The sequence below is a fragment of the Lepus europaeus genome, chromosome 4 (genome assembly GCF_033115175.1).
Source record: "Lepus europaeus isolate LE1 chromosome 4, mLepTim1.pri, whole genome shotgun sequence".
In the NCBI taxonomy this organism is placed as follows: domain Eukaryota; kingdom Metazoa; phylum Chordata; class Mammalia; order Lagomorpha; family Leporidae; genus Lepus; species Lepus europaeus.
Genome location: NC_084830.1, coordinates 18079619 through 18102023, shown reverse-complemented (window position 1 = coordinate 18102023; position 22405 = coordinate 18079619). Strand labels below are relative to the sequence as shown.

Here is a 22405-nt window from a genome sequence, read left to right as displayed (position 1 = left end):
GCATGCAGCCCCTATAGTGCTGTAAGCCATGTCTCGGTTTGACAAAATAATAAAGAAGCCCAGAATATTGGTAAAAATACAAAATGTTCCTCGTACCAGTGGGGAAAGGGCTACTGTGTAAGTTTACTTTATGGGATGAGGCTGGCCGATGAGTTCATTACTTTAAGCTTTCACATCCTCATTGGTAAAGGGGATGAGAACCATTTGCTCGGCCAGCCCTGAGAACCTGCCAAACAAGGAGGCCAAACAAGGCAAAGTTGACAAAATGTGTCAAATGTTTGATTGCTGTCCTACAGAAGACCTCCGCCATGCATGTGGCTGTTTTTCCAGGAAAACACCTACCTTCTCTTCATCCAAACCACCCTCATCCACCCAAATTAACGAATGTCATTCCCCCCAAATCCTCTCTATGGGGATTACCAAAATAATTACTCCTTTGAATGCCCCATCCCTCATGGGCCACTAAGCACAACAAGACCCCTTCTCCCCACCGAGGGTGTGGCTTCGGCTAGCAGATGCTGACACACTTTCTATTTCGCATCCAATGGTCCTTTCTGAACAAGCGCACACCAGGCAACAACAGCTTCTGTGAGATCCGCAGGAGATCTGGTTTGTTTTCGAAGCAGCCCTATTGAGGCCTAATTTGCATACCCTAAAATTGACCTTTTTTTAAGTGGATGATTCAATGATCCTTAGCAAATGTAACATTGTGCGGCCATCCCCACAATGCAGTGCTTGAACACTCCCACCTCCTACCTCCCCAGAAGGGTCCCCCTTACCCATCTACAGTCAGTCTCCCCACCCAACATACGTGGAATTACCCAACAGTTAACACTAGGTTTAAACTCTCTAAGCAGGGTAAGCAGGATGGACAAGGACTTGGACACTGGGGCCAGGTTATTTAAATTCAAATCCCTGTTCTGTCACTTACTAGCTATATGACTGCAGATAAATTATGTAGTTAATCTGTGCCTCAGTTTTCTCATCAGTAAAATGGGAATAAAAACTGTACTCCCCTCTTAGGGCTGTGTGAGATTTAAACAAGTTAACACACCTGGCACAGAGTGAGCACTACATACCTGCTGCCCACCGTGACCTTACATAGAATACCTCATTTGACTCTCAAAATCCTGGCAGAGCAGCCAGGTGATCCATTTTACATAATGGGGACCAGGGGCCAGGACGCAGCTGATAAATGGTAATGCTCAAATCACAGGTCTCTCTGACTTGCCAAAGGAACCCCAGCCCGCATCTCCGTCAGTCCCACTCCACTCTGTCTGAGGATACTGCCCTTGCTTGCAGAACACATGCTTCTACTTACCGAAGCTGGGACTGCAGCTTTCCTGCTTTGTTTATGAAATCTTCCCAAACCGGATAGCTCCCCTACAACGAAACAAAGTCATCCGTAAGTCACACTGCGACAGACATCCGATTACGACATCAACAGAACACCTGATTCCAGCTACACAGGGAACAACCTCTGCATGCTGTCTCTTCCTCGGCGGTGTCTATGATAGGTTGCCCAGTTTACACACATGCATTGGCCCAGGAAGGAGCTTAAAATGTGCTTAGGCCCTGTAAACACTACAGACACGGAGTGGCCCTAGTTTGGCAAGATCTAATATACAGACTTAAGCTGACAGATGGTGGGTCCAAATATAAGGAGTCTAGAACATTTAAGGATGCATCCCGAATCCCTTGTTCATGCAAAACAGCCCTGGCTGTTCTCAGCCTTGTCCCAAACAGCAGGGAGGAGGGAAGCAGACTGACTGAGGCTCCTCCCCAGGACAGGTGGCAACCGAGAAGCACAAGTAGCCCATCAGAATGTCAAGGTTGGAAAGTTATCTAAATATAGCCACTCAGCTGCTGGCCAACACCCAACGTCGATGGATGGTACGGCGACAGGTGGTTCCCCAGCACACTTCAGCTGACAGGGAGCCATCACCCTCCCGCGGCAGCCGGTATCTGCCACCTGCCCTTGATGCTCATGAGGCTCTGGTTCTAACCTGCTGGCAGCTGGCAGAGTTAAGACCAATAACCTTGTTTCCACGTGAAGTCTTCTCAAAGTCCAGTCCCCTATCCAATCCCATCCCTCCATGGGATCCTGTTTCATGCCCCACACCCCCACCCAGCATCTCTCGCCTCCTCTTCTACGTATGGCACTCGGGCACATGCTCAAAACTGCACGTGCAATTCTGACCAAGGCAAACCAGACTTGGGCTGACACCTCCCTTCCTAAACACACGAAACGTACATCAAGATCAAATGGCCAACCCACCAGGGGTGACTCAAAATAAACCCAGAAAAGGGGAAACCATGGTTAGAGACAGGGTGTGGCAACAAATCATAAACACAGAAATGAGACCAAACACCTGGTGGTTATGGTTACAGAGCAGAATGTAAATGTTAGGAAGCCTGACAAGGTAAAAATAACATGTGCTACCTCTTGATTTTGTTGATAAAAGAAGGGGAAACCATAATGAGGTTAATCACCACGCCTTTCGTTACAGAAGTCCAATCAAAATGGTCTAAAGTGCAACTGAATGAAAATACATAATGATATCACCTCCTTCACGCTTTTAATCATCTTTTTTGTCTTACCTTTATGGCAGTCTCTCAACCTCACCTCTAATGATACTTTGGGCTACATATTTCAGGGGGTGGGGACTAAATATCCTATGTATTATGGGATGTTTAGCAGCACCCCTGGCTTCTACCCACGAGACAACAATGGCATCCACTCCCACTAGTTGGGATGACCAACAATGTCTCTGCATACTGCCAGATGTGCCCTAGGAGGCACAACCACCCCAGTTAAGAAACCACTGCTGGGGCCAGCACTGTAGTGTGGCGGGTAAAGCCTCAGCCTGTAGTGCTGGCATCCGATGTGGGGGCCAATTCTAGTAGTCCCAGCTGCTCCACTTCCGATCCAGCTCTCTTATGGCCTGGGAAAGCAGTAGAAGATGGCCCAAGTTCTTGCTCCCCTGCACTGGCATGGGAGATCTGGAAGAAGCTTCTGGCTCCTGGCTCCTGATCAAGGCCCAGCTCCGCCCGTTGCAGCCATTTCAGGAGTGAACCAGTGGATGAAGATCTCTTTCTCTGCCTCTCTGTAACTCTGCCTTTCAAATAAATAAAGAAATCTTGGAAAGAAGGAAGGGAGGGAGGGAAGGAGGGAAGGAGGGAAGGAGGGAAGGAAAGAACCCACTGCCTTCCAGGGTCAAAGAAACTGATACCTTTCAGTGAGGAAACAGCTGATGTGCAGCAATGCCTTCAATCTGACTTCAGTATCATTTTTTTCTGTTAAATGAAAGTAAAACTAAACATATTCCTATTTGGAAAGTGATATGCATACAAAGAATGCTTCTTAGAGGATCACCTAAGGACGCACATCTCTCGCTGTCCATTCTCTCTAGGAGCTAAGATTTGGACCAATGTGTTTCTTTTGTCTTGGTGCTTTCCTCCCTGGCTATAGTAGTGTGGGTTTGTTTTGTTTTGTTGGATAACAGTCATCTATCATTTTAATGAATACAACAAAGTCACTACATAAAAAAAAAAAGATGAGATCAAATTAGAGATTTGGGCAACAATAGTTCCATGAGCTTACAGTCCACCCAAACCCTAGCGTTAGCTTCACACACGCTAACAGATCATATCTATCAGTTCTAGTTCCGCATTTGCACACTGGAGACCTGCATGGCCCAATGTGCAGGTCCCCGGATTCAGTTTGCTCCCACAGGACACTAAGCTGCATGAGGGCAGGGATCCTGGTTGACTGGCTACTGGCAGAGGCCCTTCGGCAGCCATCCCCTAGCTGGTGACAACTAACACTCAGGCACAGGTTTTGTCACCACATGGCCTCCAACCTGTGTTTGTGCACCAGGGATTTCTTCAACATAAGAGCAGAACTATACAAGTGTATTTACTGACATTAAATGATTCCTTGCAAGAGTGTGGGCCACCATTCTAGGCCCATAAAGACTGTGCCACCCAGGGCCGGCTTTGTAACTTAATGGGTTATGGTGCTACCTTCAATGTCTACATCCCATATGGGTGCAGGTTCAAGTCCTGGCTGCTCCATTTCTGATCCAGCTCCCTGCTAATGTGCCTGGGAAAGCAGTGGGAGATGGCACATGTGCTTGGGCCCCTACACCCACGTGAGACCTGGAAGAAGCTCCTGGCTCCTGGCTTTGGCCCGGCCCAGCCCTGGACATTGTAGCCATTTGGATACTGAACCAGCAGATGGAAGACCTCTCTCTCTCCCTCTTTATCCCCCTACCCCTCCCATAACCCAGCCTTTCAAATAAATAAATCTTTTTTTATGACACCCAGTAAGTATATCCTACATCTATATCCAAGCAACTGAAGACAGAGGGCTGAGATCAGAGTCCTCTGGCCACTGGAGACCTGACCAGGGGGCAGTAATTGGTGATGGGGAACCTTTATTCTGCCGAGAGCCATTTGGATATCTAACATCATTCATGAGCCATACAAAGTTATTACATTAAAATCAGCCTGCTATAGATTTACTGAATTTCGAGTCCCCCCTGTGGTTTCCTTAGCAAGGCCAGACCAAATGATTCTGCAGGCCTTATATGGCCCGTGGGCTGGACCCTCCCCAACCATGCTTCAAAGCATCAAGTTTCCACCGACTAATTCCAGTCTTGCCTGGCTATCCCTTCCCTTTCTGATCCACAGCCATGATGAGAACATTTTGGAAAAGCCTGAGGATGCTCAGAAACACTGCCCGATCTATTGCTCGGCAAAGGAATCTCTCATCACACAAGGGAGAGGGACCTGGGAGCCAGGGGCTCATCTCCCACGCACCAACTCCCTCTATCCAGGAATCTACGGAGAAGCTCACTGAGATGACCAGTAGTTGTCAGGAAAAGGGTGAGGCACACCCACTTAGAACATGCCAGAGTGACCAGAGGCCCGCGCAGGGAGCACCAAGTTCTGAGTTCTACTCAGAGTCTGGCCAGTGATGCGCTTGGGGACGCCACTTGACCTCTGAGGGCCTGTTTCCCTACAGTGATAATAAAAACAAACAATCCCATCACCAACACCAACACCACCACCACCAATTACTGAGCACTGAGAGAATACAAGAAAGGAAGAGAGAACACAAACTAGGGAGCCTGACCTCCTGGCATGAACCTTAGCTCTTTGCTATGCGACCTAGGGCAAGACACGGGGCCTCTGCATGGGAATAAGTCACTGTTTAGGCTGGGGTGAGGAACGAATGAGGTCATGCATAAAAAGTACTTGGTGCAATGCCTGGGACACAGTAAGTGCTCAATCAACACTTGCTCTATTGGACTTGAGCACTTACAAGCTCCTTGGACTAACCTCATTCAGGACATTCACTGGGAGACATGGTGAAAATTCTCGAAGTCAGACCACCATCCAGGCTGGAGCCCTCCCTCCTAGTGCCAGGCGCAGACCAGCCAAGGCAGGAGGCATTCTGAGCTAAGCACAGTAAAGGCAGACACGGGCAGGGCAGCTGAGTGTGAGATGTCAAACGATTTGTCTGCCACTCCTGGGTAAATGGTGGGGTGGCATTTTCAACCCCAAGACGAGTGTGCCTGAAAACCAGGGCTCAAACCACTTTAAAAAGCACTTATCTGCCCCCGCGTGGAGCCGCATTTCATTCTTGACCGAATTAGCAACAAGAGGAGGGTCTCCTCTGTAGTCAAGGGGTAGGGCACACAGCTCCCCACCCACGAACACCCACACAGCCAGCACTGACTTAATGACACTTGACAGTCTATCAGAGTGGCAGGCCCACCTGGTTTAGGCAATGTATAATTTAATGGATTCTTAAAAAAAAAAAAAATCAACTTCTAAGAACAGAAGACAAAAACCTCCTTGTTGAGAGGCGGGGTGGGGGAGTGTGTGTGAATGTTATTAAAACTTAAAGGCAAGGTGATTTTGGGTTGTTCCAGATTTTTTTTTTTTTTTTTGTCTCTTTCAAGGAAAAGAAAAGTTTTTACCCACCTGAAAGTAGTTTTACTACAAAAATGTAAAAGCTTGGAGGATACAAGAAAGGAAGGGGAATGTAATTGGAGAAAGATTAGAAAGTGAGAGAGAAAAAAGAGGTTCTGACCACAAGACTTAGGAGACCCAACTTGAGTTTCCAAAAAGACGTGCAATCAAGATGCTGGATGAGCTTGGCACACTCCTGGAAGGCAACTCTAAGACAGTGCTTAATCTTCCCATCTGCAGCCGCCAACGGTGAGGGGCCACAAGCCTTCGTTCTGAGGTCTCTGACTTTGTCCTGTCCCAGGAATGCACACGTTCCCCCACCACCGAGCTCACCAGTGAGCACACAATGGCTTCACAATTTCCCGGGACAGAACCAAATCAAAGAAAACCAAAGTCTCCCTGAGCACTCAGGTCTAAGTCCAAAGCCAGAGGCAAAGGGGAAAGGACTCCTCCCCCAGGAACCCTGGAGATGTCTGAGGGAGGAGAGTGGGGATTTTTGGAACCCTGCACAATGCGTTGAACAGAGAACTCAGATCACACCGGGTTGGGAAGAAAAGTGCCCCCATTAAAGAAAAGAGAATAAAACGTGAGACTGCTTACAAATGCAGAGAGGATACCTTGACCACGCCGTGTGACAGCCTGACTCCCCACAGGGGGAGATGGGGCTCCCCGGAAGACCATCTAAGTGACACCTGTGCAACCATCCAGCGGCTCCCACACGCTACACACCACACACACCCACCCCGCGTTTGTCTGCTCTCCACACCTCCAGGGGAATTCCGCAGTCCCAGCAACTCCTACTCAACCCTCATACCCAGCTCAAATGTCGCCTCTTCCAGAACATTCTGCTGCACCTCCTTCCCACCGACCCTCCCATACAAGCTGCACACACACACCCTCCTCCATTTCTCATGTCATGTCATTCACCGTCTTTGAGCCTGTGGTCCTCCTTTCCAAACTGGGGGACATGGACAGACTCTGCGCTTCTGGGCAGAGGCTCAGCTGGCACAGTGACAAGGAAGCAGAGACCCTGGGCAGCTCTTCTCAGGGACACCGTCGGTGCATTCACCCCAGAGAGGAGCCAGAAGCAGGCAGAGTGGACAGGGTGACCGTGGGCAGCCTTCAAGGGCGAGGTCTGGCAGTGAACCCCCAATGCCAAGAGCAGAAAAAAGATCAAGCAGCCGTTCCCTCAGGGAGTGAGTGGCGTGAATTCCAAACCAGCCAGGTGACAGGAGACACTGGTCGATAGGTCCCTAACTGGGCAGCAGCCTGGTCCCTCTCGGAGAAAGAAGACCTCCCGCATCTCCTCCCCATCCCCATCCCCACCCCCACGTACAGATGAGACCCCTCCTCTTCTCCCCCCACATCCCCGACTCGCCCCCAGAACCAGAGGCCAGGGCAAGCCACTGGCCCAGCCCAGGGCACCAGAGCCAGCCAATAGCCATGCTGGTTGGGGGTTCTGTTTGGCTTTGTTTTGCTTTGTGTTAAACAGAGGCCCAGGATGGCATCCCACACACGCTGCGGAAGAATAAACTGTGTTAACTCATCGCACGGCTGGTTAACGGAGCACCGTAAATAATGCAGCAACTGCCTCTCCCAGCCTGGCCCACAGTGACAGTGGGACCTCAGGGACAGCTGAGGGAACTGGACACCACCCTGCCACACAAGGAACTGTGTAGGAGGGAGAGCAGCAACGCGAGAGGAGCCAGAGAGCTGGGAGGACTCTAACGAGAACAGGGATGAGCTACTAGGTTCCAATTCCAAGGCCTGTGTCCTGCCCAGAAGGTGCCAGACTGGCTGGCTCCCCAGTGGTCATAGCTGAGGATGGCCCAAGCTATAGGACATAGGATTGGACAGGTACCTTCCCAAGGCCCTGCTACCATCATCATCATTTAGCACCAGCTTTCTGCACCGTTGCTAGGTGCCAGGTATACAAACAGGCCCTCCTCAAGCTTCTACTTACATACCCATCCCCTGGGGAGCGTGTAAAAATGCTGCTGTCATTTGCCCCGTCAGAGGTGGGGCCTGGGATGTTGCGTGTTTACCTATGCATTTTATTTTTTGCTTCTTTTATTTGAGAGGCAAAGAGACAAACTGACAGAGCTCCTATCTCCAAGTTCACTCCCCAAATGCTGTCAACAGTCGGGGCTGGGCTAGGCCAAAGTCAGGGACCAGGAACTTGATCCAGGTGTCCCACCTGAGTGGCAAGGACCCAATTCCTCAAGCCATCACTTGCTGTCTCTTAGGGTACACATTAGCAGGAAACTAGAAAATTGTTAGTGTAGCCAGGACTCGAACTTAGGGACTCCAACGAGGGACATGGGCATCCCAAGTGGTGTCTTAACGGCCGCACCCAGTGCCCACCCAGCCACGTGTTTCATGAGTGCTCCTGTTGCCACTGCTGCCAGCCACACTGAGGGCACAGCCTGATTGGCAGCTTCACTACCTGCTCACAGCAGTCTTTGAGGCAGGTGCTGGGGCCACTAGAGCCCAAAGAGGTTACCATGAAGTGGCTCAGGCTGGAATTTGAGGCCAGAAGTGTGACTGTGCAGTGCAGGTTACCCCGATTCTTGGAAGCACAAGCAGTCAGACACATAATTCCAGTCTCCGGTCCCAATTGCCTCGGGGCTGCAGAAAGTGGCTCGGACAGCATGCTGGGCTGGGCCCCACATTAGATCTGGGGTCTGTGGGAGTCCAGAAAAACCAGAGCAGGTGGCCAAGCACATGTGCTGACAGCAACAGAGGCCCGGGGTAGGGACTACAAAGCCCCCCTAGAAACAGTCAGGAGCCTTGCTCACGAATATAAGAAAACAGAAAACCAAAAAACTGTGCAAAAAGAAACTCAACAGAAACACGCCAGAAATATTCACAGTTGCCATTACTCGTGCTACGATTATGGGCGATTTTGTCTCATCTCCAGGTGTTCTCGTGGACATTTGCTGCTGATCTTTTTTTTTTTTTTTTTAAGCTTTATGTATTTATTTGAAAGGTAGAATGACGGAGTGAGAGAGTGAAGGACAGAGGAAGGGAGGGAGGGAGGGAGAGAATCTTCCAGCCCCTGGTTCACTTCCCAAATGCCCACCATAGGGCTGCACCAGGCTGAAGCCAGGAACCAAGAACTCCACCTGGGCCTCCCACATGGAATCTAAGCACTCAGGCCATCCAGTGCTGCCCCCAGGTGCATTAGCAAGAAATTGGATGCGTGTGGAGCAGCTGGGACTCAAACTGGGCACTCCAATGTGCCATGTGGTGTCCCAAGCAGCAGCTTAAACCACTGGGCCAAATGCCCATCCCTTAGCTGACTTTCTCTGTAGCATCTCGGGCTGGTTACTGCCAACACACCACATCCCCGGGTCTGCAGGAACCTTAGCAGGGTGAGCATGAGGGATGCAACCGACAGCACCACCCTTTTCTACGTAGGCACAGCTCCTGCCGAGCTCAAACTTCAGGGAAACGAAAAGCAAAGAAGCTTCGAGAAGAACCTGGCACCTCCTGCCCCAGCCAGAGCACAGTTAGACCCTCGCTGCTTCAAGCACGAGGCAGAAATCCACTCGGCTTCCAGAAGTGGGTGTGCAGGATGATGGACAGGGCCTGTGACTGCCTGTCACAGCTTCGTCCCCCCAAACCACCCTTCCCCACCCCATCCTACAAGATGAAGGGCTCCTAAGATCCTCAGATGAAAGGGCTGGGGTGAGCCCATCCATCATAAATACCATTCCTGGGCTTTTATTCTCTGATTGGGGCTTGCCTAATCTACTAATTACCCCTGTCCATCAAGCGGATGACAGCCTTGGTGATAATCAATGCTTGCTTCCTGGCCCGCCCACTCTCACCCACTTCCCAAGTGCACCAGTCATAAATGTGCCCATGAGAAAAGAAGATTTAACCACAAAAAAATGCTCCCTCCTCACTTTTCCTCTGGTGAAGTGCTCCATTTGCAACTATCACACCTGGAGGAAGCCAGGGCTTAAAACTTTCCCTTTCTCCCTAGGTCCTAGGTTGGATACCCACACTGCTTTCTGACACATGGGTGTGTCTCCACTTGAAATCCTACAAAGAACTGAGCCGACACATCAACGGATCTTCGAGTCAACCGATCTTCGGAGCCAGCCCATTTTTTAAGGCCTCTGCCAGTGAGCATTCCTTGGCCCACCCTGAGCCGTCCAATAGGGTAGCCACTAGCCATATGAGGTTATTTAAACTGTCTCCATCACTCAGAAAGTTCAAAGGGACAGTGCTGGCCACTGTGGATCAGTTTCCAGGCACCCACAGTTCCAACGAGACCTCTGGTTCTTTTTTTTTTTTTTTTTTTTTTTTTTTTTTGGTAAGATGGGTGTGCTCCATATTCTACATTTCTTTGAAATGGACCAAGCCCCTCCCGCTCCGTACACCAAATCCATCTAGTTCGCCTCTCCCCTCTCCTCTGCTCTCTCCACATTTATCAGTTCAGATGTTCCCTGCCACCAAAAAAGAGGGAAAGAGACAGGAAGTCACTGCCTGCCTCGCCGAGCGCCTACCACGTGCACAGCCATCTGGGAGTCCAAACCGACCCCACAGTGGTCATTGCGAACACCCCGCCACGCGTCCTAGGCACTTCACGGAGGATAAAGGGCTTGTCCAACAGCTCTGGGAGGGCAGTGGGTAGAACGTTTAACACTTTCCCCAAACCACGCGGAAATGCGGCTCAGAAAGGGGAGGTAGCCAGTCCTGGGACAGGGAAGGCTTTGCCCTCATCCACAGTTTACTGCATCCACAGCTCTTAACTTCGCCCAGCTCTTTCTACAAGGAAATCGTTCCATGGGTTCTCACCCAAGACTCACTGATCCTCCGTATCTGGAAACCTGGGAAGTCAGTGTTTAACAAGGGGGCCAGCGCCGTGGCACAGCTGGGAAAGCTGCTGCCTGGGACACCAGCACCCACATCGGAATGCTGAACCCCTGCCTACCCCACTTCCAGTCCAGCTCACTGATGCGCCCAGGGAAGTAGCGGAGGATGGCCCAAGTGCCTGTGTCTCTGCTGCCCGTGTGGGAGACCTGGATGGAGTTCCAGGCTCCTGGCTTCGGCCTGGCCCGGACCTGGCCATCACAGCCATTTGGGGAATGAACCAGAGGATGGATGATCTTTCTGTCTCTCCCTCTCTCTCTAACTCTGCCTTTCAAGTAAGTGAAAAATAAATCATTTTTTAAAAATTAGATTAAATTGGGGCCGGCGCCGTGGCTCACTTGGTTAGTCCTCCGCCTGCATCCCATGTGGGCGCTGGGTTCTAGTCCCGGCTGCTCCTCTTCCAGTCCAGCTCTCTGCTGTGGCCCGGGAAGGCAGTGGAGGATGGCCCAAGTGCTTGGGCCCCTGTACTGGCATGGGAGACTAGGAGGAAGTACCTGGCTCCTGGCTTCGGATCGGCGTAGCTCCAGCCATAGCGGCCATTTAAAGGGGAGTGAACCAATGGAAGGAAGACCTTTCTCTCTGTCTCTGTCTCTCACTGTCTAACTCTGTCAAATAAAATTTTTTTAAAAATTAGATTAAATTGGCCGGCGCCGCGGCTCACTAAGCTAATCCTCCACCTTGCGGCGCCGGCACACCGGGTTCTAGTCCCGGTCGGGGCACCGGATTCTGTCCCGGTTGCCCCTCTTCCAGGCCAGCTCTCTGCTGTGGCCAGGGAGTGCAGTGGAGGATGGCCCAAGTGCTTGGGCCCTGCACCCCTTGGGAGACCAGGAGAAGCACCTGGCTCCTGGCTTCGGATCAGCGCAGTGTGCTGGACGCAGCGCACCAGCTGCGGTGGCCATTGGAAGGTGAACCAACGGCAAAGGAAGACCTTTCTCTCTGTCTCTCTCTCTCACTGTCCACTCTGTCAAAAAAAAAAAAAAAATTTAGATTAAATTAAAATTCAATGTTTAAGGCCTAACACAGGGGCTGGCTGCCTTTACCTAAGAATTCATAGGAAATGTCTGTGTGCATTTAAGCCTCCCCAGAACAATAAATATCTACCTCTTCTAACCTTTGTTCCAGTGTACAGAGGCCAAAGCTGTTGCTCCATTAGTTTGTTCCGTCTGTAAATATTCACATAAGCAAAATACTTGGAGGCCTGCACCCCCTACCCAGCCCCAAGTCCTACTCCCGTTACTCAGCAAATGCACCCCAGGACTCACTTCCCTTCCCTGGGAGAGCCCTCTCCGACTTGCCTGCACCCAACTCCAACACAGCATCTGCACTGCAGGGATTAGTGCCCCTCGGCTCCATCTCTGACACCCTGAGGAGACACGCAGGCGGCCAGGACCCAAGATGGAGCCACACAACGACCTTAAGGTTATGCTCTACCCACTGACCAACTACAAACTCTCCCAGAGGGGCAGCTGATGAACCATCAAATCTCCCCTGGGACAGGCACTGGCCTTGCCACCTGGTGAACACCTGTGTGGTCTTCCATTAGCTTGAAGCAAGTTTCCCCATTGGGGCAAGGACAGTACCTCCTCCGTGAGCCCATCTCCCACCCCAGGCTACTAGGAACGGCACCCTGGTGGCGAGTGAAGAGGCAAGGGGCCACCAATGTCACCAATAAGGTGATAACCGTTTCTGTTGTTTGTGCAGCCCTGCCTTGTGTTACTATTGGTGTCCTCTCATCGAATGTCATTCTCCTTGCCTGGATAGAGGGCCTAATGGGCAACCATACTTGAGAGTCTAGAAGAACTGTTGTGGTCCGGTGGTTAACAGCATGACTACAGGGCAGAGTGACCTTGGGCTAGGCACCTAATCACTGGGTGCCACCTTGTCTTCATCTATAAATGGTGCTAATGGCAGTCCCCACCTTGAAGGATGGTTATGAGACCATATGAAATAACCCAAGTGCTTAGAAGGGTGACTCACATGTAGAACTCAACACTGCTTTAATGAGCCAATGAACGAGGCCAGTCACCCTGACTGGGGCATTTAATGAGCACCTACTACGCTCAGGCACTGAGGGAGTCGCAGCCCTGCAGAGATAAGAGGCCAGCGTGTTGGCAGGGAAGCTGGTGAGGAACCCATCAATTGTACAGCCTTGGAGGGCACCACACTCAAATACAGAGTACTAAGCTGCCCCAAGTGGCAGATGCCTCACCTTGGTCTCAAAAGGAGAAATGGGAATTTTTCTGGCAAAGAGGGAGGAAGGGAGGAAGCATACCTTGCAAAAGACAATCAGAAAGGGAAAGGAAGCCCAGGAGACAGCGCTCTGTAGAGGCGTGAGGCTCTTTCTGGCCACCTGGAGGTATGCCAGGTGTGTGTGGCGCAGGGCCGTTGGATAAGACATCACAGAGAGCCTTCCCACTCCATGGCTGCCGAGAAAGCTCTCAGTGGCTGGGGGACCCGAGGGCCACCCCCACTTCCACCAACTCCTGGTGCAATCCCAGCGAGACCCACAGCGGATCAGCCAGCCGCCTGCTGGAAGTATGGATTCTTGAGCCCCATCCCAGATCCACATAAAGTCTCTAGGCTGGGCCCTGGAAATCCGCACTGTATCATGCCCCCCAGGGACATTCGTGTTGGCTAAGAATGACATACAACAAGAACTGAGACTCAGCGCCCGAGCTAAGATGTCACGGGTCTCTCTGAGCTCAGTTCCTCAGTCCTCCTGTCTACGGCCAGCTCCTGCAGGAGTTACCCCTGGCGACGAGCACGCATACATGGGAGGTGAACTCAGACACGACCCCCGGAATGCATCTGGCAACGGGTCTCAAGAACCCTGAGAAGTGCAAACCTCATGACCCAGGATGAATCCTTCAAGGGAAACCATCGATGTCCATCCATGTCTAGCTACAAAACCAGGATATGCTCACTGTAGTGCTGCTCATAAGTACCACAGAACTGGATGCCCAACACAAGTGCGTAAGGACCTGGCTCCCCACCACAGGGCCCTTGCATGTGATCCTGGAACATTCTGCCCTGCACAGCCACACAGTTCCTAAGTCCTTGCTCAAAGGTCACCTTCCCAGCAAGGCCCTCTCCAACCACTCCACTTAAAAACAGCAACGCTGCCCCTGTTTTTCCCCACTGTGTAACCCTAACATACGAGACAACTGACTTACTCGGTTTGTTTGCCCCTGACCTGTGACCCTTAGAGTCCACTGGAACACCAAGGTCCAGGAGGGCTGACGCCGGTGTTCACTTTGTTCGCTGCTCTGTCCCCTGACAGAACCTGAACACAAGAGTGCAGTCCCTAAGACACACACCGGAGAAGGCAAGGACACTGGGCTGCGCCGTGAGAACAGAAATTGCTAACACAGTGCAGCCTGCGTGACCCTTTGTTTAAAATGTGTGAGCTCGACATAACCCACTTTGTAATCAAGTGGTTATGGGCAACTTTTATTTTTGACTTAATTGGAGTTTCGAGTTTTTCCTCCATTAACTTTATACTCCTTGCATAATCTTTGAGAAGTAATCCCTCATGAAATGCTCTCAAAACATCTGCTAGTTTTTTTTTTTTTTTTTTTTTTAAGGAAAAAGCTGTCTCCTCCGTGAGTTAATTAGGGTGTTCCTAATTAAGGCCAGCACACATCAAAGAGGCCAGGTTCCAGGGGACGCGGCTCCGCAGAGGCCTCCAGGTCTCCTTGTGGTTGCAAGATGACCTGGCTCCCTCCAGCAGTGGCTCAGACCCAGGGCTTGGCCGTGGGCTACTCCTGGCGCTGCTCCCTGCTCCCTGCTTCCTATTGGGGTGCCTGCTGCAATTATTCAGGCCCAAGATCACATCCTGCTGTGGAGCTGGCTTTGAAGGTTTAGTAAACAGTCACTTCAAAACAAAGAGCGACCATTAAAGCAAACTCAAAGACTTCCTTAATGGCGAGAGCACCTCACAGCAGAGGAGCCCGGCCTCTGAACTAACACTGAGGTCTCCCAGGGAACTAATCCCCAACTATTTCTAGCCTCTGACTGCAAATACCTGCCCCCCCCATTCCTGTTCTGCACTCAGCCATGTGGGGTGCAGAGCCATTGCTGGGGAGACCCTTGACAGGAGGGGTTTCTCCGACCAAACAAGGGTCGTGTGGTTGCCACGTAGGACCCCACTGCGCCCCACACACTTCCCTCCATGGCCAAGTTACAGGCACCTGCGGGTGAGCCAACCGCCCCACTGTTTCGTGTCCATGGCTGAGTGGAAACAGGCAGGGCCAGGAGCCGCTAGAAGCTGAGAGAGGAGTCTGGATCTCCATGGGGATTCTCTGGCTTCTCCCAAGTCCTAAAGCAGGAGATAGAACAGCCACCAAAGAGAACAATGAAATACACCATTATGGAATTTGAAAAGGAAATCCTAAAACAGCACTATGCGAGAGAAGAGCCTAGCACGGTCCACGCCCTTAGCCACCATGAATCCAGAGATGCGCTAACTTGCTGTAAGGGCAAATGGCTCAGTTCCCCTCTTCATAAAATGGGAACAATCACAGTTAACCACCTTGCTGGGATGTCAGGAGACTAAATAGCCCTCTTCAACAACGCTTCACGTGGCAGACACACGAATACTCACTAAATCAGGAAAATAAAACTCAGTTCTCAGCTGGCAATCACCTAGACCAAACACGGCTGACTCTGTCCTCCCACCCCAAATGGAAACCAGAGGCCCTTCCCAGAGCCCCCAGGGAATCTTGGGCTGACTCCTGTCACGGCACAAGTCGCACTGGATTCTGGTTTCTTGCCGGCCTCTCTTTCTGACCCAGCAAGCAATCTCAGGTCAGCGGTGTGTCTGTCCGCAAGTGGGTCTCTGGAGTGGGCACGCTCCCCTATTTCTTGAACACATGTACTGTGTTCTCTCAAGTTACTTACACGGTGCAAGTGGAATGGCGCTGCACCCCTCTCTGCTGTGTTAGCAAAGCAAAACACAGTTTGCTTGTATTTTCCGAGACAGGAGTGCTGCTACGGCGGGGTTCTCCACCAGGAATCACAGGGTGAGTAGCCACCATCCGATCTGCTTGGGACCGGAAGTGTTTCAGATCTCGGATTTTGGAATAGGTGCCTAGACAGACTTGTCCTGTTGGGCACCCCTGGTCAAAAAATCTGAAGTCTGCAAAGTGCTCCGAAGGCTGCAGCTTGCCGAGTCAGACCTCCCAGCATTTGGGATTAGGATGCACATCTTGCACTAGGACAGCGCAGACACACACAAGGCATTTATTCTGCATTAACTCCACACTAGCCTGTACTTTCTCATGTAATACTCCAAAACTCTTAAGAGCAAGGTGTAATTCCCCCTCCTTATTCTACAGATAAGACGGGCCCAGAGGCATGGGGCTGGGAAGTGGCAGAGCCAGGCTTCAAAGCCAAGGCCAACTACTCTTTAAGGCAGATTGTGATAAACCCCTGGCAGAACCAGCAGGGGGGTGGGGGGGATCCACCTTAGAGGGAAGTTACCAGACCACGAGGGAACTTTCCGGTGGGATCTTGAAGGGCGAGAAAGACGTCCCACAGGCAGCAAGGGCGGGGACAGACAAAGCACGAGGGTGAGGCACACAGGATGTGTTTGAGGAAGCCAAGCAGTGCAAGATGTGGGGCTCTGGACACACAGCAGGCCAAGGAGGTGCGGTCAGATCTCAGGGGCCTTGAGTGCCCCACTAACAAAGCAGAAATGCAGGTAGGAAGAGCCCCAGGAAGCCACTGCCACAGGGCAAGCCAGAGGCGAGTGAGGCCGCCCTTCCTGGAGGTCAACCAGCAAAGGAGGAAGCCCAGAGCAGCTCTTCTCTCCCTCCCCAACCAGGGTCTAAAGACTTTCCTTTTCCTTCAAGCATTAAAATGAATGCCCTGAGGACCCTATACAGGCCTCCCCTCTCCTGGTAAACAGACTTGGGAGATATGCGAACAGAGAAATGGAATGCAAACAGGCCCTCCAGGGCCAGACTGATGACTGTTGCAAAGGAACTCAGAGGTGATTCACTCAGCAAGTGGACAACTGCACTTCTTCAGTTCCTGTACGGTCACAGCAAGCTCTAAACCCAGCTCCACAAAGGGTAGGGTAGCCTTTCCCCCAAGAAGTGGTAGAGATCATTGCCACGTGGGTTTGAAGACAGCAAAAGACTTCGTTCCTAAATCTACAGGACAGAATGTAAGCCCAGCACAGGTGTAAAAGCAGGGTGTGTGTGTGCCGGACCCTGGAAACCTTCCCAAGCAACAGCTCATTTCACAATCCTCACCATGGCCTGAGAAGGCGGGTCCACACTTCCTTAGACCCATTTTCCAGAAGGGGAAACTGAAGCTAAGAGAGATTAAGGAACTTGTGTGCAGGATTCGAAATGGGATCGCTTCCACACCCAGGTCTACGGGAGGGGCATCCAGGCATGTAGAAGGCGGGCAGGAAGCTGTGTTACAAAACAAGCACACTATTTTTATTTAGATGTATGTTACAGATCTACACTTTCAACAGGGGAGCCACAGGCCACAGGTGCTGTAAAGCCAGCAGCCACAAAACACACCAAACACCGCAAACAACAGAGTCAGGGGACAGGTTTACTGTCGGGTGGGGGAAGCCCAACGGGCTTGGGGGAGGGCTTGGGGGAGAGGTCCAGAGGATAAGAGAGAGGAGGAGAGCCTGAGAGAGATCAAAAGAGCAGGTGTTCAGGAACAGCGCCTGTTAGAACCTTTGCAGGGGGTGCAGTGTTGGGGGTCGGGGGTGGGCAGGGAAGTAGCAGCATCGAATCCCACTAGGGTGGGGGTGGCTGACACCTGTGGTTGGGCCATGTGGTCACCTGGCTTCCAGCAATGGTGGGGTGGGGGTGGGGGAGCTAGAGCCTAGGATGGTGTTGGGGCACAGATGGCACCACAGACAAGACTGTGCCATTTTACTAACAGGTGTTGATTTACATTTTAAAAAACTACAGTGGATAAAATTAAATATTGCATCCTTTGGTCACATCAGCCACATTACACTTACTCAGTGGTCACAGGTGGCTAGGGGCTGACGCATTTTGACTATTTCCATCGCTGGGGAAAAATGTACTGAACAGAACTATTACAGAGCAACAGAAAACACAAAATATTCCAAGGATGCTTTTGTTGCTGTGTATTTTTATTCTGCTACTTATTTGAAGTCTCACTGTAATTTGTTTTGAACCATTTGAATTGTGGCAAAATGCACATAAAACCATCCACACCACACAGTTTGGCATACACTGCTGTACAATCAACTGAAGTTACTTTTACCCAGGCATAGGGTAAGATGGAGAGAACACTTGGAAGGGCTGGAACTAGGTGAGAAGAAGCCTTAGAGCTCCATGGCTCTCAACCCTGGCTACGCACAAGATAGCCCCAAGCGCTTTCCAAAATCCTACCTCTCAGGCCGTCTCCAAAGCACTGAATCAGAACATCTGGGTGGTGGGGTCCAGGCATCAGGGTCCTTATGCTCCCAGGGAACCCAATGGGCCAGGCTCTTCCCCGTAGCCAGGCCCCTTCTACCCAATAGGACGGAACACCTGCCCAGAACCTCCCCCTCTGGCCAGACCCACTCTATCCTCTGGAAACCTCTGCCGTGTGGCAGGTGGCAGGTGCCAGTGAAGGGAGTCATAGACACCTGTCACCCACCCCCAGGGCTCAGGAGACTGCTGCCACCAAGCAAGCAGACACTTTTCCCGCTGGCCAATTCTTGGAGGGGAAGAAAGCAAATAAAAGGCACACAGTTCAAAAGGCACTCAATTTTTTTTTCGCCCACTTAAACCAGACAGGAAAAGAAAAAACACTTAGAAACTATGACCAAGGGCCTCTATGCCAAGAATCAGCACGGATGGAGTTTTCTTGGTGAGCCCATCGACTTCTCCAAACACAGACGTGGAATGCCCCTCCTGACGCGACCCCGACTGCAGGCTGGCTACTGGGACATAACTAACCACAGAAAGCTTTCTACGAGAGAGTTCCAGGGCTGGGCACAAAGTGAGATCAAGGTAGGGAGTTCTTGGAGGAGCCAAATGAACTTTGGGTGACCCTGGTTAATTCATAGGATCCTGGAGAGGGAGGGGGTGGCCCAGCTTGCAAACTCACCAGGCATCGGGGACCAAGGACTCCAGCTCCTATGACCAGTCACTAAGATGACTCCACGGGCTTTGTGTCGGGACAAGGGTGATGGCCCACAGCCTGGCCCAGAGTTCTCTGTGCGCTCTGCACACCCAGGGGAACAAGAGAAAGGGGATGCCAACCTGTTGGTTGGAAAAGATTGGTAAAAAGAAGAAGGAAGCCACAATACGAGGATGCACCGTAATTACCTGATTTCCAGCTGGAAACTCATCCCAGAGCCTCCAGTTCAAGTTCACGCCCCCATGCCAGCTCTGAGCTAGGAGCACAGGGACAGATCCAGCTTCCTCCTTGAGCTTCCTATCGGACTCAGGTTAGTGAAATGCTATTGTCTAGAAATAAACCCACACCTTCCCCTCCCCTCGGCTAAGGAGCTCTAGCATTAGGGTCAGATAGGTCCAGGTGTGAATACCACCACGGCCTTAGGTCACTGAATCGCTCCCAAGTCTCAGTTTTCCCATCTGTAATGTGGGGCGGCTGTGAGGATGACAGGAAATGACGCACGCGAGGTCCTTGGCACAACTGCCTGGCGCACTGTAGGGCCTCACCAAGTCCCTTCCTGGCCCCTGTTCACCGCGTGCAAGGAATACCGAGCACCTCCCACAGGCCAAATGGCACTAGAGGGTAAAACAGTCACCTCCAAACTACTCAGCTGCAGACGGGAGGGAGGTGGGAAAGCAGAGACAGCGTGGCCGGCTCTGCTTGGGTTTTCGGTTGTGGTTGCTTTTGTTTGGATTCTGTGGCAGGGACTCCGCTGAAACCTGCAGTCACCACAAATTCAAGGCCAAGGCTCCACAGTCAAACACAGCGGCCTTCTCACTGCCCGGCCAATTCATTCCCTTTGGTTGCTCCTCCCGTCGGCTCCCCACAAGGCCCTATCGATGGTGCAGTCTGCAAATCTGAGTTAAACAGTTCAAGGCCCCCTGTAAGGAGCCCCAAAACATCTTGTCTGATGTTCTGGGCAGCTCAATCTGTCCTTGGTTTTTGTTTTGGTTTGGGGAGTGATGTCTTTACTTCTGTACAGGTGTGGGTTTCTGGGGAGAACGCAAAATGATCTCATTTTTCCATAGCCAATTTGAACACCTAAAAGGTCTCTAGAAGGAATCTTGCCAGCTCTCACCCATCCCCAAGAAGATGGAAAAGCCAAGATAAAAACCTTATCCGGATCGACAGTTTCACCCTTGTCACCCCCCAGGTATTTCAGCCACCTCCAATGAGCAAGCCTGATCAACGATCACTTCAGCTTTCTCCTTTCCACTACAGAGATGCAAGACGCAAAAGCACAGATCAAAGGGAACAGGCCAGCAGCTGAGAGAAGACACAGCACACTTAGGACGTATTCATATTTAAAAAAAAAAAAACCACCGCTTGTCTGAAAGGCAAATATAACTGGAAATTCTGTGTTTTATCTCCCTGCAGCCAGTCCGGAGCCTGACGCCCAATAAATAGGAGCACTGTAGAATGAGTACACAGGACTCCAGCGAGAACAGGGTGACAGGCGAACCAGGCCAAATCCCAGCACAGCTTTTCTAGGAAAGACTCCCTTCCCTGTTCAGGCCATGGGAATTGCGGAATCTCAGAACAGAAGGGCCTACAGCACCAAGCACCAAGTTCTAAACAATTTGATTAAATAGGATATATACAGGGTTTTCCCACGGAAACGCTCAGCCCAAAAATGACTTCATAACAAGATTTGTAACTGAGACATCAAAAAGACAGATCCATATGGAAGCAGCCCTGAACCCCTGCGTGGGCACCCACTCTAGGTGCTTCTCTGCTGCCTACTTTATGACATCTTTCCCTTCTTCTCCCAGGGCCCCAAAACGAGGAAGCTATAAAACCCTGGCCAAACATGACCGTTTGTTAAGAGAAAAACCAACATGGGGCCCATCTGTCCCTCCCAGGGGCTCCACTTGTCCTGCTTTGTGTGGCTGACAGCCTGCACACAGAGCAGCCCACCTTCCTCAGAGCCTGGAACTCCTCCTGGCTGCGCCACAGCCCATGACCTTATCTGCCAACAGCCCACTGTACAAGGAGCTCTCCAACACCAGGGCCTGACATGGTAGGCCCTCAACAAGCACCAAGGAAGTGAACTTTTTTTAAGATGTATTTATTTATGGCCAGCACTGTGGCTTACTAGGCTAATCCTCTGCCTGCGGTGCCGGCACCCCGGGTTCTAGTCCCGGTTGGGGTGCCAGATTCTGTCCTGGTTGCTCCCCTTCCAGTCCAGCTCTCTGCTGTGGCCCGGGAGTACAGTGAAGGATGGCCCAGGTCCTTGGGCCCTGCATCCGCATAGGAGACCAGGAGGAAGCACCTGGTTCCTGGCTTCAGATCGGCACAGCGCGCTGGCCGCAATGCACCAGCTGTAGCGGCCACTTGGAGGGTGAACCAACGGAAAAAGGAAGACCTTTCTCTGTCTCTGTCTCTCTCTCTCTCTCACTGTCTAACTCTGCCTGTCAAAAAATAAATAAAATAAATTTTTAAAAAAGATTTAATTGAAAGTCAGAGTTACAGAGGAGAGGCAGAGGCAGAGAGAGAGGTCTTCCATCCACTGGTTCACTCCACAAATGGCCACAATGCACAGGACTGGGCCAGGCCAAAGCCAGGAGCTTCATCTGAGTCTCCCATGTGAACGCAGGGGCCCAAGCACTTGGGCCATCTTCCGCTGTTTTTCCAGGTGCATTAGCAGAGAGCTGGATTGGAAGTGGAGCAGCTGGGACTCAGTCGGCACCCATGTGGGATGTAGGCACTGTGGCAGTGGTTTTACCTGTTATGCCATAGCCCCTGCCCCAAAACTTTTTTTTAACAAGAGCCCAAGGCAGTGATAAGATACCAACCCTGCCGCCATTAGCCATTATCTAACTGCCCGGTTTACCCACATTCTCCCATCATTTGATAAGTGAGGGGACAGTATCACAAGTGCCTTCCAACCACAGAAAGATGTCGATGGAATCCAGTTAGTCTCTTCAGCAGTTCTAATTTTAGGCAGAACTTAGGAGAGAGGATACTGGTGGCTGACAGAGGCAGGGGTGACGGGGAAGAACAGAACAAGGCCCCCATTCTGCTCAGCACAGGTGCAGGTAACAGGACACCCCTGTCTAAAGTGACACGTGGCACAGAGAACTCAGGTGCAGTGGGTTGAGTTTTTGCCCTGATCACGTTATATAACCCCAAATACACTCTCCTCACCTCGTACAAAGTCCTCAGTTTGGCTTCTGACGTGCAGATGTTTGAGCAACAGGGCTGGAGAAAATATTTGATTTTAGCAGAGCCTTTTAAATAATTAACTTGGGTTAAAAAAAAAAAAGAGAGAGAAAGAAGACATCTACAGGGTGAGCAGCCCTCAAGCTGGACCAGCGAACTCTCCTTGTTCTTAAAAATTGCTCAAACATCACCAAATTTGAGGCTGGCTCAT

The 22405-nt window shown here is 51.2% G+C and overlaps 1 protein-coding gene across 6 annotated transcripts in view; it reads right to left on the bottom strand.

The window, feature by feature from the left end:
* Positions 1-22405, bottom strand: part of MTSS1 (MTSS I-BAR domain containing 1) — a 171348-nt gene that overhangs the window by 145192 nt on the left and 3751 nt on the right. For all 6 annotated transcript variants that reach the window (XM_062188005.1, XM_062188009.1, XM_062188006.1 and 3 more), the window contains exon 2: positions 1322-1383. In XM_062188005.1, coding sequence (XP_062043989.1) covers positions 1322-1383 — 62 coding nt within the window. The remainder of the gene's footprint in view (positions 1-1321; positions 1384-22405) is intronic.